The 17,255-nt window shown below is 39.5% G+C and overlaps 1 protein-coding gene across 4 annotated transcripts in view; it reads left to right on the top strand.

Moving 5' to 3' along the window:
* The window catches only part of Tceanc2 (transcription elongation factor A N-terminal and central domain containing 2), a 37,195-nt gene that overhangs the window by 8,971 nt on the left and 10,969 nt on the right, over nt 1-17,255 (top strand). For all 4 annotated transcript variants that reach the window (XM_027944909.3, XM_027944908.2, XM_027944906.2 and 1 more), the window contains exon 3: nt 1,996-2,137. In XM_027944909.3, the coding sequence (XP_027800710.2) occupies nt 1,996-2,137 (142 nt within the window). The remainder of the gene's footprint in view (nt 1-1,995; nt 2,138-17,255) is intronic.

A 17,255-nucleotide genomic window follows, 5' to 3' on the forward strand; every position in this document is an offset into this window, starting at 1 on the left:
TTTTTCAAAGCCTAATATTTTCTCCTTTTCCTTTATTTATTTTTCATGTCACTTAACAATAATTATACTGTTTTATATTATAGAGATTATAGAAAGGGATTTTTTTCAACTTTGACCAAGGACCCTAAAGGCTGAGAACAAAGTAATAGGTAGCAAATGGTGTTCTCAAATGAGATTTTGGACCATCCATGCAGAACTTGGGAAGACAGAAACGTTTGACCAGTTTTAGAATCCTGAACCCATTACCCACCAGAGGCTCTAAAGAAAGTTGAAGTTAAATAAGAAGGAAGAGAGAATTCCTTCCGATGAAGTGAGAGTACTGTAGCAGTTTCACTTGGAGAACTGGGCTTCAAGGAGTTGGTAGACTCAGAAATTAGACCTGTGCCTGAGAAAATCCAAAGATGGAGTGACTAATGCCAGAGAGAGAAGCGACTGGGGAAGGCTGATACTCTTGGAAACTTTTAGGACAAAGATGTGGGCAATCATGGGAGAAAATGCTGGCTGGCATAGAATAGAATTAAAGTGGCTGGGTTTACAAGAATCCTTGAACCCCTACAGAGAGAGTCTGTGTGAAGTGGGTTGCCAAAAACTGGGAACTTAAGGGAGGACTTGTAAGTGGCTGGCTGGAAGAAGCAGTGCCCACATTATGGGTACCAAAAGTGAGATCTCAGCAATGGGAGCTCTCCAAGGAACTACAAAAGCCACCCTGAGAGAAAAAGAAAGAGTCAGCTTCAAATATCTGCCAATTCAAAGAGCACTAAAACCTGATTAGCATAGTATCACAACAAAGTAAAACTTTTCCTTTGCTCCCTTCCTTTTCCCAGCTTTGAACCTGGATGAATGGGGAACCAAAGCAAATAAACATATTGGGGAAGAGGAGAAACCAAGGCCGGGGAATAGAGGAGTCAAACATACCCTCCTCCCACCATGGCTTCTAGACTTGAAGCAGACCCCAGCCAAGGGAGGGAGATGGGACTTTTAGATAGTTGCTTTTTATTTAAGTTGCCATATTGAAAATGCATATAGCAAAGTACACAGATCCTAAGTGTACATCTTAAGAAATTTCCACAATGTGAACACATCAGCATTCAGATCAAGAAACATTACCAGGATCCCAGAAGCTATAACCCTTTCTAATTCCTAACTGCCCACCTTCCCAGGGTAGTAATGATCCAAGACAAGATTTTTTATTTTGCACTTATGAAAGCAACTTCATTTTTTAATTGTCTCTGTACTTAAAAAAGTTATTAGTTGAAATACTTTCAAAATTAAAGAAAAGTTAGAACACAGTACAAAGAACTTTCCCATTCCCTTTACCCATATTCCTTCATTGCTAATATTTTACACTTAATGGAAAAATGCATATCAACTTTAAGATGGTAGTTTTTTCCTGGGAATATAAGGGTGGAAATGAGTTTGGTGAAGAGTATAAAGGGACTTAAGTTTTAAAATGTTTTGTTATTTTATGAGGAATGGCAAAGTATTAACCTTTTTTTGTTATAAGTAGTGAGTTACTCTCCTGAAGTTTTAAAAAAATTCTTCCAAAAAGAAAGAGTTTTCTCCTCTACAAAGTAGGGAACTATTGAAGCATGCTTTTTATTGTTGAAATAAACATGCCTTTATGACCTCTGCTCTCTGTCCATGCTTGTGAATTAAGACACTCTTAAGTGATCTATAAGGTTGATTCACCTCAGCATCATTTTTCTTTTCTTCTCTTTCTTATTACCTCTCACAGCTAAGTGCCCAGTAGTGTCTGACATGGTAAGATTAAAACTTGCACTTTTCCTAATAGATGCAACTCTCTTCCTGATTTGCAGTAAGCAGGACCTGCTTTTAAGCAATTACCCATCATTTGGGGCCATCAGACACACTGTGCTTTGGTTCAGGTCATAATCAATAATTCATATGTCAATAGGAGCCCCATTAGCTCAGGTGAAGGCAGATGTCTTTCTAATGAAAATGTTCCATTTTCCAAATGACTTTTCTTTTTTTCAGAGAGTTGTGGTTGTAGAAGACATAAAAAGATGGAAAACTATGTTGGAGCTTCCTGATCAAAGCAAAGAGAATCTAGTTGAGGCCTTACGAGAATTAAAGAAGAAAATACCCTCCAGGGAAGTGTTAAAATCAACAAGGATAGGTATGTTCCTTCAGAATTTTATGAAAAGTCTTGTTTTTTGTCTCCTTTCTTCCTGCTTTCCTCTTTCCTTCAAATTTTAAGTTATCTGTCCTACTAGGGCTTTTCCAACTCTCTGGATAAGGACCATTGTTTAAAAACTTCTCCATTGGTTGCACCCAATACTTTTGTAATATATAATAACATTTATCAGAAAATGAAATTAAAATATACAAAACAAAGCCCCAATTTTTAAAATTAGGTCCAACACATATAGAATAGCTATAAAAGTTTCTAAATGCTTCCAGTTTCTATACTTACCTTATAGACCAGTAACACAGTGATCTATAGATATCATTTTGAGTGTGCAAAAATGAATAAGATATGGTTCGTGACCCCCAAGGAACTTAAGGTTTGCTAGATGGGACAAGCATTTAGACAAATAGAAGCAGTGAAATGCTGTAAGTTTTAAATGAACATATAATATTCTGGGTACCATTCTGACCTGGGCAATATATGCTGGCACAAAAGACAAAACAGTCACTTAAATCGGGGAATTAAAAAAAAAACTTCGAAAGGGAGATGACAGGTTTTAGTTAAATCTTGAAAGAAGCTTGGCTTTTCTGTATTGAGTAGAAATAATTTGCAAAGCCTATTTAAAAAAAAAAAAAAGACACCAACAGCAACAAACTATAGTAACATTTGTCACTGTGTCATTTATTGTAGCTTTGGAGATATATCAAAGGTAAGTGAGAGACTATGTTGAATTGCCATTTTAGTACAGTACGCAACTGTGGATAATATGCAAGGGAGGGCCAACATGTGTTCCTCAAGCTGCTCCCAGTTCCCTAGGGAGTCCAGGGCAGTCATTCACAGCTGCTGCTCTTGCCCTCATGAGTACAGCCATTGCCTTGTCTGCCTCCCCTTGACCTCTTGTTTCTGAGAAGCAGGAGAGAGAGCTGCTTCAGACTGGCACTAACAGCTGGGAAGAGCTGTTTTTAAATCCCCAGAGGGTCCCCCAAGAGTTTTAGAGTTGCACCCCTGTAATACAAACCGGAATCTGAGAAAATTAGATGCTTAAAGAACATAAAACCGTATCATTCTGGCCAAGAAGATTCTCCCATCTGCTGCTAGATTTTCTGTCTTTACAGGTTGTGGTCACTAGAGGGCAGTAAGACCATTCATATGAAAAGATAAGACATTTCCACCAGTAGAGGGTACTAGTGATTAATATTTTATGACATGTATATATGTACATGTGTGTATGTGCATGTTCATATTTAGACACCACGTGTGATCAGATTTAAATATCAGTGTGATAAACTGGAATTGTTCTACAAATGCAGAACAGATTATTTTTAAAAAATTATTTCTGTATGGCCTTTGAGTATAATTGTGCGAATGCTTTCAAGAGTGGGTGTGTCTGAGCTGGGTGTGGTGGCACATGCCCTGTAATCTCAGCTGCTTGAGATGTTGAGGCAGGAGGATCACAAGTTTGAGGCCAGCCTGGGCAACTTAGCAAGACTCTGTCTCAAGATAAAAAATAAAAAAGCTTAGGGATGTAGCTTAGCAATAGAGTGCCCCTGAATTCAATCCTCAGTACTTAAAAAAAAAAAAAAAAAGGTGGGTATGTCTGATGTTCAAAGATTTTAGCTCCAGGGTCATAGTGAAACTCAAGAGGGCTTGACTTATGAGAAGCTGGAAACCATCCAACTTTTGAACCTTGTTCCTTTTCTAAACCTTCCCTAAACTTGGAATATAGGGGTTTCATGGTTATGTCAGTTGAATGATGAAGATTCCATTTGAATCATTGCTTGAGAATGTTTATATTTTACACCTTTTAGCCTTTTTGCCTGTCACTATGCTGTAGGTTGTAAGGAACAAATACTTATTGAATATATTTTTTGTGCTAAGAATTATGCTTGCATAATAATGGAGAAAGGTATTGTTCCCTTCTTTTTGGAACAAAAAGGGAATAAGTCTAATGGAAAGACAGATATCTTAATGAGACTTTGTCATACAGTGTGATGAGCACTCTGATGATGGAGAGAAGTTAATCAAGTGCCTTAAGTATAAAGAGTAAAGCAGAAGGTGTTTGGTCTTAACAATGGATCAGTTGCTATCACTGTGTAAAAATTACCCATAATTTAACTGCTTAAAACATTATTTCACACAGTTTTTCTGAGGGTCAGCAATCTGGGAGCAGCTTCTCTGGGTGGTGTTGGCTCAGGGTGTCTTTTAAGAGGTTGTAATCAAACTGTTGACTGGGGCTGTAATCATCTGAGGCTTGATCAGGCCTTGAGGATCTGGTTTTAAAATGACTCCCTCACAGGATTGCATGGAGAAAGCCTCAGTTCCTCATCATGTGGGTTTTTCTTTAGGGCTGCTCATTGCATGGCAGCTGGCTTTCTCCAGAACAAGTTATCCAAGAGAGAACAAGAAATCTAGAGAAAACCAAGTGAGAAGACAGTTTCTTTTATAGCCTAATATCAGAAGTGACACACTGTCACTTCCCTCACATTCTCTTGGTTTGAAAGGCAACTACACAGTGTGTGAATAATAGGTGAGAATCATTTGGAGTGATCTTGTAGATTGGCTAGCACAGCAGGTACTCCTTTGTACTTATCCTAGATATATTATACTTCCTAGACCTGCAGATTCCTGTTCAGTTGTTGAAAATTTATAGCTATTATCTCTTTAAAAGTGTCTCTTTTGTTTTCTCTGTTCCCTTCTTCTGAGATTCTACAACCAGATTCCTTTTATTCATATTCTTTAGTTTGAGTGTCATCTTTTTAAATCTTGTTTGTTTCAGCTTTCTAGATAATTTCTTCAGATATATATCTTCCAACATCTAATTCTTTCTTCAGCTGATTCTAATGTACTATTTAACACATTCATTGAATTCTTTATTTCAAAAACTCTGTTTTTCATTTTTGAAAGTTTTTTCTTTCCCCTAAATTTGACTCTTGTCAGTGCTATTTACACATTCTTTTGATTATGTCTTTTATCCTTTGAAACGTTTAATACATAGCTCTTCTGTATTCTTCATCTGACTGTTCTTATATTTATAGTCCTTGAGGATTTATATTTGTTGTTTATTGTTACTGCTGTCATCATCTTTGCCTTCCCATGTGCTTGGTGGGTTTTAGCTGTAAGCTCATTATTTTATTTCAATCTATAGGAATTCTATGGGGTTAAATTGGAAAAGCTTCCCTCTAAAGAAGATTTGCTGCCTTGTTTGTTTCTGTCAATAGTCAGGAGTCAGCTCTGGCCTAGAACACTTTAGCATACCTTTCGAGGACCCTACTTCAGTATGTCAATACTAAGATTAGCTCTTGTACCTTATCACTGACCCATAGCTAAGTATTTCAGCAGCATTGCTATTGGTGTCAGCCCTGAGGATAGCCTCACCTCTCCCTGAGTCTACTCTTCTAGACTCTGCTAACTTTTTGGTGGGGATAAGGTAGCTTTTATCCAGGATCTAGTTGTGCTGTAGTGAAGGGGTACCTGTAGTCCACCATAAAGCCTAAGAGTTTGCTCTTTATCGTAAAGATAATAGTGTAATTGAAGAGTTTTGAAAAATCCTTCTGGTTGCCATGTGGGAAAGGTGTTGGGGAAAAGCAATCCTAGAGGTGGAAAGCCCAGTTAGGAATCTAATAAATTATCTGGATATGACATGAGGGTGACCTAGATGGTGTAGTCATGGGGATGCAGAAATGTTGTTGAAATCAAGAGATGCATATGTGATAAAATTCAGAGGACCTAGAGATTGATTGGATGTTGGGGATGAAGGTGAAGGAGTGAAAGTTAGGTCAGGTGGTTGGATGGTGCTACCACTCTGTAATAAAGAACAGGAGGTTTGGAGGTAGGGGAATGATAAGTTCGGTTTTAGACTTATTGTGTTTAACATACTATAGAACATCCCAGGGGAAATGTTCAACAGGATGTTGGATGTACAAGGCTGAAACTAAGATTATAATTATGTTCTTGAGAGTCATTATCAGCATATGGCTAGGAATTGAGGTGATCAAAATAGATAAGCTTGCCCAGGAGGAATATGTAAGAAAAGCAAGGAGCCAAGTCCAAAATCCTGAAGCACACTAATATTTAAAGGACTTGAGGAAGGAGACTGAGAAAGTGTGACCAGAGAAACAGAAGGGAAACAGATGAGAATGCTGTCATGGAAAGCGTGTTTCCAATGGGAAGTTGGTTAGCAGCGTCCATGGTTGTCAAGTGGCCAAATAGCAGTCTGAAAATTGCATGATGGATTTTACCAAAGAATCATTTAGTAATCTTGTTCAGGACAGGTTCAAAGGCCAGGTTAGAGGCAGGAGCTTGAGGAGCCAGGAGGAGGTACAAAAGTGAAACTGAAAATAGCTCAAGAAATTTGATATTGAAAGAAAAGAATGATGTGACAATATGAAAGGGAATGGAGAATGACCAAAGTTCTGATTTTTAAGATAGGAGGGAATCTTAGTATGATGAATGCTATTGAGAAGAATTCAGAGTGAAACAAGTTATTGTAGAAGAAAGATAACATAATGAAGTCACTAAGCTGTTAAGACTGGTGGATAATATGAGGCCTGGTAAGAAACTTGGATCCTGTTTTGATCTGTTTTATTTAGAATCTAGAATCATTTGCCCAGGGCTGGGGTGTGGCTCAGCGGTAGAGCGCTCACCTCGGATGTGTGAGGTCCTGGGTTTGATCCTCAGCACCACATTAAAATAAAGATTGTTTTCAACTACCACTAAAAAATAAATATTAAAAAAAAGCCAAATATTTGAAATTTTAAAAAAAAGAACCATTAGCTCATTCATTTGTTCAATACATATTGAGAACCTTGTGTGTAACATTGCTTATGCTGAGTGCTAGAGAGTAATGCCTGGTCCGTGTGTGTAAGGTACTCACATTCTCTCTGAACAAAGGAGCATATGGGGATGTAATTATTATTGACGTGTGAAAATACTAACATCAAGGGGTATACTAAGGTCTGTGGGAGTATACGATTTCTTTTGGGATTAACTGGGAAGGGTTTTTGAAGAAGAGGTGGAATTTTGCTAGGTCAAAGTGAGATCCAGGTCATTGCAGGCAGAAGCATGAGTAAAAGAATGAAGGCTTTAAAATCCTGAGAACAGCATTTCAGAATCTAGGATGCATGGCCAGGATAGGCAAGGGTGGAGAGAGGAACTTAAAAGCTGACCAGTTGAGTCTGGACTTTATGTCAGATGCCAGCATTCTCTAGAGTGCCTTTCTCAGAACTCTGATCCTATGAGGACTCTAAAGTTCAGATAAACTTGGGAAAGGCTGCATTACTATCTCTTCTGTCTTTGAGATTTTCAGTGGCCTGAGAAATTTCACAGTATAGAAATCTGGGCTGGGGGTGTGGCTCAGTTGTAGAATGGTCACCTAGCATGTGCAAGGCCCTATCCTCAGTCCCCAGCGGGAGGGAGGGAGGGAGGGAAGGAAGGAAGGAAGGAAGGAAGCTATTAAATTTTGTTTTACCTGGGTTTCCCCATGAACTCTCTTATTTTTATTTTTAATGGAACGTCTGTTAGCAACCTATAAACTTTGAAAAAAAAATAATACTGGAGCCATTTAGTGTTTTTAAGATATAGAATGATATGATTAGAGTTCTGGTGAGAGGGGAAGAATATGTAAGAAAGGAGTAATATGGAGAAAGGGAATTCAGGTCATCCCAATATCCATTCAACTGAGATTTGAATACTGAACGCCTACCCTGTGCGGGCACTGTTCTGGATGCCTGTGACCAAACCTGGTAAAAACCCATTCTTGCGAGGCTCATATTCTACTGAGGAGACAGGCAATAAAGAAGAAACAGAAGTAAATTGTCTAGTTATAAGATGATGATTATTGCTGTGGAAAAGTGAAATGGTAGAGCAGGGGCAGGAGGTCATGAATGTGGGTGGGGGTGGTCAATAGTGGGTCTTATGGAGAGAGTGACATTTGAGCAAACTCGAAAGCGATGAAGTACTAAGTCCTGGGACAAGGTGTGGCTGTGTGGCTGTGGTCATTGAGTTGAGACATGATGAAAACACTGAGGACTGAGAGAGTGGAGAAGAGAAGCAGCTTCTTCGTGAGACTTTCTCAGGGAGAGTAGATGGGCTTGGCAAGGATTAGCCATGGAGGTGAGGGAAATGCTGTGCCCCAGTTCCTCTCTTTGTTGCCATTTATTACCCTCTGGACTGGCTCTTTCTTTCTGCCTTCAAACATATACAAATCTTCCCTCCTTTTATAACCAAATTCCTTTTAAAATGATTGATACTCACAACTCCCATTTCCAGACCTTCTTACTCCTTTATTAGGACTTTTTCCAAGCTGGCATCTCCCACAGCCTCTCAGGACACACCCAAGTGGTTGCATTCTATGCAAATCCAATGGTCTTGTCTCACTTCTCATCCTCCCAGACTGTGAATTTGAAACCATTTTTTATTCTCTATTTTGGTGACACAAAGGCACTGAACTTGGTTGCCGATTCTCTTTTTTTTTTTTTTGGCAGGGGGCAAGGGGTGCAGTAAGCAGGGATTGAGCTCAGGGGTACTCAACCACTGAGCCATATCCCCAGCCCTATTTTATTTTTGCATTTTAAAAAAAAATATTTTTCTTCGTTGTAGATGGACACAATACCTTTATTTTTATTCATTTTTTATGTGGTGCTGAGGATCGAACAGTGCCTCACACATGCTAAGCAAATGCTCTACCACTGAGCCATAGCCACAACCCTTTATTTTTGCATTTAAAAAATTTTTTGTAGTTATAGATGGAAAGAATGCCTGTATTTTATTTGTTTATTTTTATGTGGTGCTGAGGATGGAACCCATGCTTCACATGTGCCAGGCAAGCACTCTGCCACTGAGCTACAGCTACAGCCCTTATTTTTGCATTTTATTTAGAGACAGGGTCTCACTGAGTTGCTTGGTGCCTCACTGTTGCTGAGGCTCCGAACTTGCGATCTTCCTGACTCAGCTTCCCAAGCCGCTGGAATTACAGGCATGTGCACCTCACCTGGCCCAATTCTCTATTTTTAAACTGTTTCCTTAGCCTTCATCTCAGTTTGTAATGACTTATTTAATTATTTATTTCTTTATTTCTTATTTGCTAGGCAGTACCCTCCATGCCAACAGGACCATGCTTTTTTATTCACCAATATATTTCAAGCTTTAATGTCACATATGACAGGAGCTATGGATGTGTTTAGCAAATTAGTGAAAAACAAAAGGTTTGACAGAATTTTAGTGACTCTTCTGGCTTTCCATCTCTGTTTCTTCGGTGTTCTGTCTCCCCTCATGAGTGAGGCCTGAGTTTCCCTGAGACTCAGCCCTTGGTCTCATGCTGCTTCTTTAGAGCATTTAGAGAGCGTGTCCTCTTCTCCAGCTTAATTTAGACCTTAATCCAGACACCTCTTGGATATGCATGTTCTGTCTTTATCCATTTTTGAATCTTTGATTTTTAGAAAGTTTGTTCCATTTCTGTCATTTTCCTAATTCTTACTAATCTAAAAGTCGCCTTCTTATTTTCAGTTACTGCATAAAATGAATTGTTTACCATGTGTTTCTTGGTACTTTGTTCTTTTTCTCTTTTTTTGTCAGTGTTCTTTGTCCATTTACTATGAAATCTTATAATTTTTCTTATCTATTTCTGTGAGCTCTATAAATCCATTTGGCTGTCTCAGTTTATTTTTTAATGCAATTTTTAAAAAATAACCTTTATTTTATTTTTATGTGGTTGTGAGGATTGAACCCAGTGCCTCAAACATGCTAGGCAAGCATTCTACTACTGAGCTACAAACCCCAACCCTGACTGCCTCGATTTAGAAACTAGGATCCAAGACCCAGAGAGTTGAAGTGACTCATCTAAGGCCCCAGGAGTGAGTTAGGACCAAAGATGTAATGAGAACCCATGTCTCTTGGGGCAGTTCCTTCCTAGTTAGCAGACTGCACTGTGCCCTGGACCCCGGCCATATGTCTTCATTTTATTGGACCTTCTCTGGGTGCTGCCATCTGCTCAAACTTAACCTCATTTAGATCAGAATTTAGTGCTTTTTCTTTTGTACCTCAAATGGGAATTTTCTCCTAGCATTTCCATTTTAGTCAATTTCTCTATATTTTTGCACTAACATGAACTCTTTTGGTGATAATGTCTAACAGGAAATTGGAAATATAGGATTGAAGCTCAGATGAGAAATTTACACTAAAAATTCATATTCCAGGAAGCTCTTGCTTAAAATCACCTAAGTGGGTGAATCCTCTAGTAAAAGGAAAGATTAAAGGGTTGAAGGACTGAAGCTGGGAGAAAATGCATATGGAGAAGTGGGAGGAAGAGGAGCAGCCAGCGGAAGAGACAGAGGCAGTGTAGGTAGGGGAGTATAGTCACTGCAGGCCAGGGAGGAGAGCATTTTTCAGAAGCAGGAGAAATGAGTGGACTAGTGTTCCTTGGTGGTCACCAGACCCAAACTTGAGGGTCAACTGCGAAAAAGCCTTTGGACCCAGCAGTTATAGAGCCTCTGTGAGTGGATGCCTGTATTATTAAGAAAGCCAATGGGTAAGGGGTGTCGAGCAAACAGCTGATGAGACAGTGAGGTTGGGCCTTGAACTCTCAGCCTGGTGAGCAAGCATGCACCACATTGCAATACTGAACATATCAATATTATGGGGAAAGGTTTATGTCAGTCATATGAATCTGATTCCAGAAATGCCTTATTTTCATTTATGATTGGTTAACAACAAAAACCCTTTTGTTTATAAATTGCTTTCACATCTCTGACCCATTTGATCCATATAACAATTCTGTAAAGTCAATGTCATTTTTTTCTCCATTTTAAAAATGAGAAAACTGAAGCTTGGAGAGTTTAAAGTGACTTGCTCCATGTTAGACAATCAAAATAAGTGCCAGTGCTAAGATGTTCTTATACTCTTTCTTGCTACCTCCTGAAACCTAATGATGCATAAAAGACTAAAGTCAAGGTGTTGGCAGCTCCATTTCCTTGCCTTTTCCAGTTACTAGAATTTGCCTGCATATCTTGGCTTGTGGTCCCCTTTGTCCATCGTCAGAACTAGCACTGATAAGTCAAATTCTTCTCACATCTAATCTCTCTGACTTACCCTTCTGCTTTTTTGGTTCCTTAACCTTGATCACATCTGCTAAGTCCCTTTTGCAACGTAAAGGAACATAGTCACAGATTTTGAGGATAGAGCAGGACATCTTCTGAGGTGATTATTTTGCCCAACAGGTCCTCAAGTTATGCCACACTATGTCAGTCTTTCATGCTCTTGTTTCTCCACTTTTTGTGCCATTCTGCCCCTTTCAGTCATTGTGAAGACTCAGGACAAACATTGCCACTTTGTCTTCTGTCCTTTTGATTCTCTTAGGAGTTCCCCAAACATTGTTATCTTAGGACCTGTAACACTTTTGTGCATTCTGTGTTTAGCTGTCTTCCCCTGTGCTCAAGGGGAAGCTCCTGCCTGAGCTCTTTAGTGTGGGGCCGTGTCTGGCTCAACATTCTAACCCAGTGCCTGGCACAGGGCCTGGTAAATGCCTAGTATTTGGTAATATTTGTTAAATGAGCAAAAAACTGCTTCCTGCTGGGAATTTGTCTTAACAATGTGCTAGGATGCAGAAACCCCTTAACCTTAAACCCAGGGGACTTGACCCAGGTCATAAGACTAGCCAGTGGCACTGCTCACTTTAAAACATAAACTTCATGGAGCAAATAATGACTTTTTGCAGATCATTAACTTCCTTGATGTAGCTACTGACCAACTTGTGACCTTGGGGAAAGGTCATGGAGCCTCATTTTTTTCATGTGAATCAGGAGGAGGTAGGACTGTCTGATCACAGAGGCAACAGTATAGGGTTAAAGTAGGCTCTGGAGCTAGACTGCCTATGTGTGCACTTGACACCTGGCCCTGCTTTTTGCCATGTTTCCTGAGTTACTTAGCCTCTCGGTACCCCAGGTTCTTTACCTGTAAGATGAGACACTATGATAGCACCTACTTCGTAGGGTTGTTCTGAGGATTACATTTGTTCAATATGTCAAGTGTTTAGCACAGTAGCAAACTCATTAATGTTATTTTGAAATCGCCTTTGGAATCTGAAATTTACAATTTGTTTTTTCTAGGAGGGGGGCCCCCAAACCTCCTCTTATCTCATTTCTCACCCCAGACTGGATTATCTTTCTCCATCTTATTCTTTGGACGGTCCTCCCTCTTGCTAACAAGTCTTGCATTTCCCCTGAGCTCCCTTATTAAAACTCTGCCCTTCCTGAGCTGGTTTCCCTAGCAGAGCCTCCAGACCAGTCTGGGCATGGCTCTGTGGGAGCATCTGTGGAATGTACAGGCCGAAAGCAGCAACTCTGCTGTCCTTGCATGAGAGTGGAAGCCTGGTATCCTTGGGCCATTTCTCAGGGTCTGTGCCATTCTGGTTTGAGAAAACCAAGAAGGTGCACAACATTATCTCAACAGAGCCGGTGCTCTATGTGTCAGTCCCTATTAGAGAATTCCAGGGTCTTAGGTGTTCAGTGTGAGGCTCTAGAGTGAAGCTGCTCTTTTCAGGACCTGGCTTCCATACAGACTAGCTGTGAGACCTTGAGCAAGTTACTTTGCCCAGCTTCAGCTTCTCATTTGTAAAAGGAGAAAAATAGTAGTGGTATTCAATGCATTATCTAGTTATAAGAATTAAATGAGATAATTTATACAAAGCAGGAAGAATTTTCAGCAATAGGTAAGAATCAGAAATTTTTTTCTGTTTCCCAATACTTTTGGATCCATTTCTTTATAATATAGTCTGTTATTTTGTCTGCAGTTGTGTGATTTTCCAATCAATAGAATCCATTTCCAAATGTTAGTACAATTTGAAAGCCAAAGATACAAGCTTTTTTTTTTTTAATATTTTTTATTGTAGACACACAGTACCTTTATTTATTTATTTTTATGTGGTGCTGAGGATGGAACCCAGAGCCTTACAAGTGTCAGGCAAGTGCTCTACCACTGAGCCACAACTCCAGCCCCTGGTACATGCTTTTTTTTTTTTTATTTAACTATTTTGATTGAGCTCGGCAAACATTTTATTAAATGTTTCTTCTGTACCTGGCCCTTTTCTGGGACTTGGGAGTATAACATGGAGTAAGGTACAGGTTCTGCCCTCAAGACATTTACACTTTTGAGGAGAAGGTGGGCATTTACATATTCTAGATAGGACTGGGGATGTAGTTCAGTGGTAGAGCATTTGTCTAGCCTGCACAAGGTCCTGAGTTCCATCCACAGCACTACAGAAGTTCATTAAATAAAAACAGTAAGTGCTAAGGTACAGAAATGTGAGAAGGCCAGACCGCATCACCCAAAACAGGAACCTACAAGCTACTCACTGTATCTAGAACTCAGTGCATGGAGAAAAAGGTGTGGAAGGACTAAAAGAGGACAGTATGGCATAAAGTAAGGCCAAAGAGGTTCTGGACATGCAGAATTTTAATGCTATACTTAGAAATAAACTTGAGAGCAGTAGAGAGCCACTGAAGGATTTTGGGGAGTGATATGATCAAATTGTCTTTTTTTCTTTTTTTTAACCACGGATCGAACCCAGGGACTCTCAACCACTGAACCATATCCCTAGCCCTTTTTATATTGTATTTAGAGACAGACTTGCTGCATTGCTGTGCTAAGTTGCTAAGTTGCTGAGGCTGGCTTTGAACTCACAATCCCCCTACCTCCATCTCCCAAGCCACTGGGATTACAGGTGCCCAGTTTGAATTGTCTTTAAAAGGTCATTTTGACTTCAGTGTAGAGGTTGAGTTAGAGAGGGCCAGATTGGGGCAGAGATGAACTTTTGTAGTAGACTAGTGGAGAGGTGGTGAAAACCTGAATTAGGGCCATGTAAATGGAAAGGAAGGTGAAAAGGAAGAGGAAAAGATACAGAGACTGGTAAGGAAGTGACTCTGTATGAGTTGGAGTGGTTGAATGAACATAAGGATGAGAGAAACAGTGGAGCATTAAGTGATGGATGGGTGGCAGTGCCATAATGTGACAAGAATGGTTGAGTTAGAGATGTTTAGAAGGGAACTGGTTAAATGTTTGGGTCTTATGCACAGTGGGAACCTTTAGCTAGAGATACATAGGTGGAAGTCATCTGCTTGCAGGTGGAGGTTGGGCCGTAGGAGTGGATAAGATTACTCAGAGAAGGAAAGAAGAGGCCAAGGATCGTGCCCAAGCTGGAGCTCAAATAATTAATGGGTAGGGAAAGGATAAGCAGCCAGCAAAGGAGATATGGAGAAGGAGGAAGAGACCCAGTAAACAGGTAGTTCAGAAAGCAGTGGAAGAGGACATTTCAGAAGGAAAAAGGCCAGTGTCTGAAGCCAAGCAGTGTCAGGATGGAGGGAGTCCACTGCATTTGATAAGTGGGACTCTGTTTGAGGGGCTTCTGCATCTTCAGTTTTCATATATAGAGCTGGATCAGCAGGGCCTTTCTAGGATAGAGAAAAAAGATAAGGTGAGGATCACATGATGGTAAGGACTCTGTTCCAAAGAAACCCGAATGTATCCCTTCTATAGCAAGCCCCGGCTGTCAAGATGTTTGTTTGTGTGTAAGCCAGTGCCTAGGTTGAGCCGAACTGTATAGTCCCCCTACTCAGAAGAGACCTCTGTTAATCATTTTATTGTAGGGCTGGGGCTGTAGCTCAGTGGCAGTGCACTTGCCTATCATTTGTGAGGCACTGGGTTCGATCCTCAGCACCACATAAAAATAAATAAAGATATTGAGTCCAACTACAACTAAAAAGTAAATATTTAAAAATAAATAAATAAAATAAATAAAAGCATGCTGTCCATCTATAACTTCAAAATTTATTTTAAATAAAAAATTAAAAAAATAATTTTATTATAAATGCTTAAGACTTTCTCTGCATATAAACAAATTAGACGTTTGTATGTATACACATGTGATTTTTAAAGTCCTTCATATGCTGTGCAACTGTGCATGCTTTTTTTTTTTTTTTTTTTTTGTGGTGCTGGGGATTGAACCCATGGCCTTGTGCATGTGAGGCAATCACTCTACCAACTGAACTATATCCCCAGCCCTGTGCATCCTCTTTTGAGAACTTTTTTTTTCATTTAACTGAATGCAGTGATCATCTTTCCATGTTACTACATGTAAAACTATTCCAGTTTTTAATGGTTATAAAGTGGTTTGTTTAAATGGACCATAAATTTTTTTAACAAATTGAACTCATAATTATGAGGTTGTTTGTATCTTTTCACTACCTGAAACTATATTGGGATGAATATTTTTGTAACATATGTCTTCCCTACAACACTTTGGCAGAGTGTTGTAGTCAGCTTTTTTGCTGCTGTGACTAAAGGACCAGACCAGTGTAACTGTAGAGGAAGAAAGGTTTATTTAGGGGCTCACGGTTTCAGAGAGGTCTCAATCCACAGATAGCAGACTCCATTCCTCAGGGCTCAAGGTAAGACAGGACATCAATAATGATCAGAAAGCAGAGAGAGACTCCACTTGTCAGATACAACTATATACCCCAAAGCCACGCCCCAATTCCCACCTCATCCAGCCACACCCTACCACTTCAGTTACCACTTAGTTAATCCCTATCAGGGATTAATTCACTGATTGTATTAAGACTCTTCTAACCCAATCATTTCTCCTCTGAACTTTCCTGCATTGTCTCACACATGAACTTTTGGGGGACACCTCACATCCAAACCATAACACAGGGTAAGTATAAGCCAATTCCAAGGATCGTGTCCTACTCATCTCTGTCCTCATCATCAGGCACAAAGTAGGTACTCAGTGGGAGTGTTACAATACCTTGAATATAGGTATCTTATGCATTTTTAAATGTTTTTATTTGATTAATTGAATGATTAAACCCAAGACCCTATGTGGTAAGCATGTGCTCTACCACAGAGCTACATCTCCAGCCCTGATCTTTGTGCTTTTAGCGATCTGTGTGTGTGTGTGTGTGTGTGTGTGTGTGTGTGTGAGTGAACAGCACACACACACACACACACACACAAAATTGCTGAGGGAAGAGTCTCAGCTATATCAAGAGCTGTACCCAGGAAAGGAAAATATCAGTAGTGATTTCTGCTTTGAAATGATGTGTGTTTCAAAAGCAGTCTCCTCAGCATTATCATTTAAGAAATACCTTTAGATGTCTCTAATGAATGCTCTGCATTCCTCTTCCTCATCTTCCTGTTTATGGTGAGTATTGATGTACTCCTTTCCTTGCTCAATAGAAAATCCAGATAAAAATCCTTTCCAAATAAATGGTTACAGTGAGAAGTTAAAGACTCTTAATATTCTGTTACCCCTATCTTTCCTTCAACATTACTTTTTTTTTTCTTTTTTTAACCTCCAGGATTCTCTTTAAACTTTTAAGCAGCGATAGTTACTTGTTCAAGCCCCCCATGACCAGTCCCTGGCTAGTACCCAGCACAAATGTCCTTCAGGAAGTGTGTGGAGAGTAAAGGAAGCGAATAGTGTTAGGCTATATAGTTGGCATAATTGGAGAAATTTTGTTTTGACCATTTTCCCAAATTAAATGTAAATGTCTGCCTTCCTTTTAATTATCATTGCTTTATATATGTTCAAATATCTTATAAGGCTATTTGTACCTGGGAAACTCCTCTCTTTCATACTCTTGCCCAGTTATCCTTCTAAAATAAGTCTAGAAACTTTGGGTTGTATCTAACAAAAATAATCATTGAGACATTTTCATTGAGATTACAAATTAATTTCTATTGTGGTATTTTTGTGCTTATCTTTCATCTAATTATATGGTATATTTTCCCCTTTATTAGATCTTGTTAGGTGCATCTAGTAAAACAACAAGCTACTTTTCTTCCTTCTCCTGCCACTGTGCTCACTGCTGGAGATACAAAGATAAATGTGTCACAGTTCTTTCCCTCAAGAAGCTCTCTTCAGTGATTATCTGATAACTGATCAGATAATTACAACTATTGTATTTATTGTAATTCTTGTGATAAGCAGAAGCAAAGGGGCCAAGGGAACACAGAGCAGGGGTCCCAACCAGGATGGGGGCTAGTAAGGTAGACTCCTGATAGGAGACCCCTGAGTGGCTCTGAAAGCCTGAATGGAAGTGAGCCAGATGCAGAG

The sequence above is a fragment of the Marmota flaviventris genome, chromosome 10 (genome assembly GCF_047511675.1).
Source record: "Marmota flaviventris isolate mMarFla1 chromosome 10, mMarFla1.hap1, whole genome shotgun sequence".
NCBI lineage: Eukaryota > Metazoa > Chordata > Mammalia > Rodentia > Sciuridae > Marmota > Marmota flaviventris.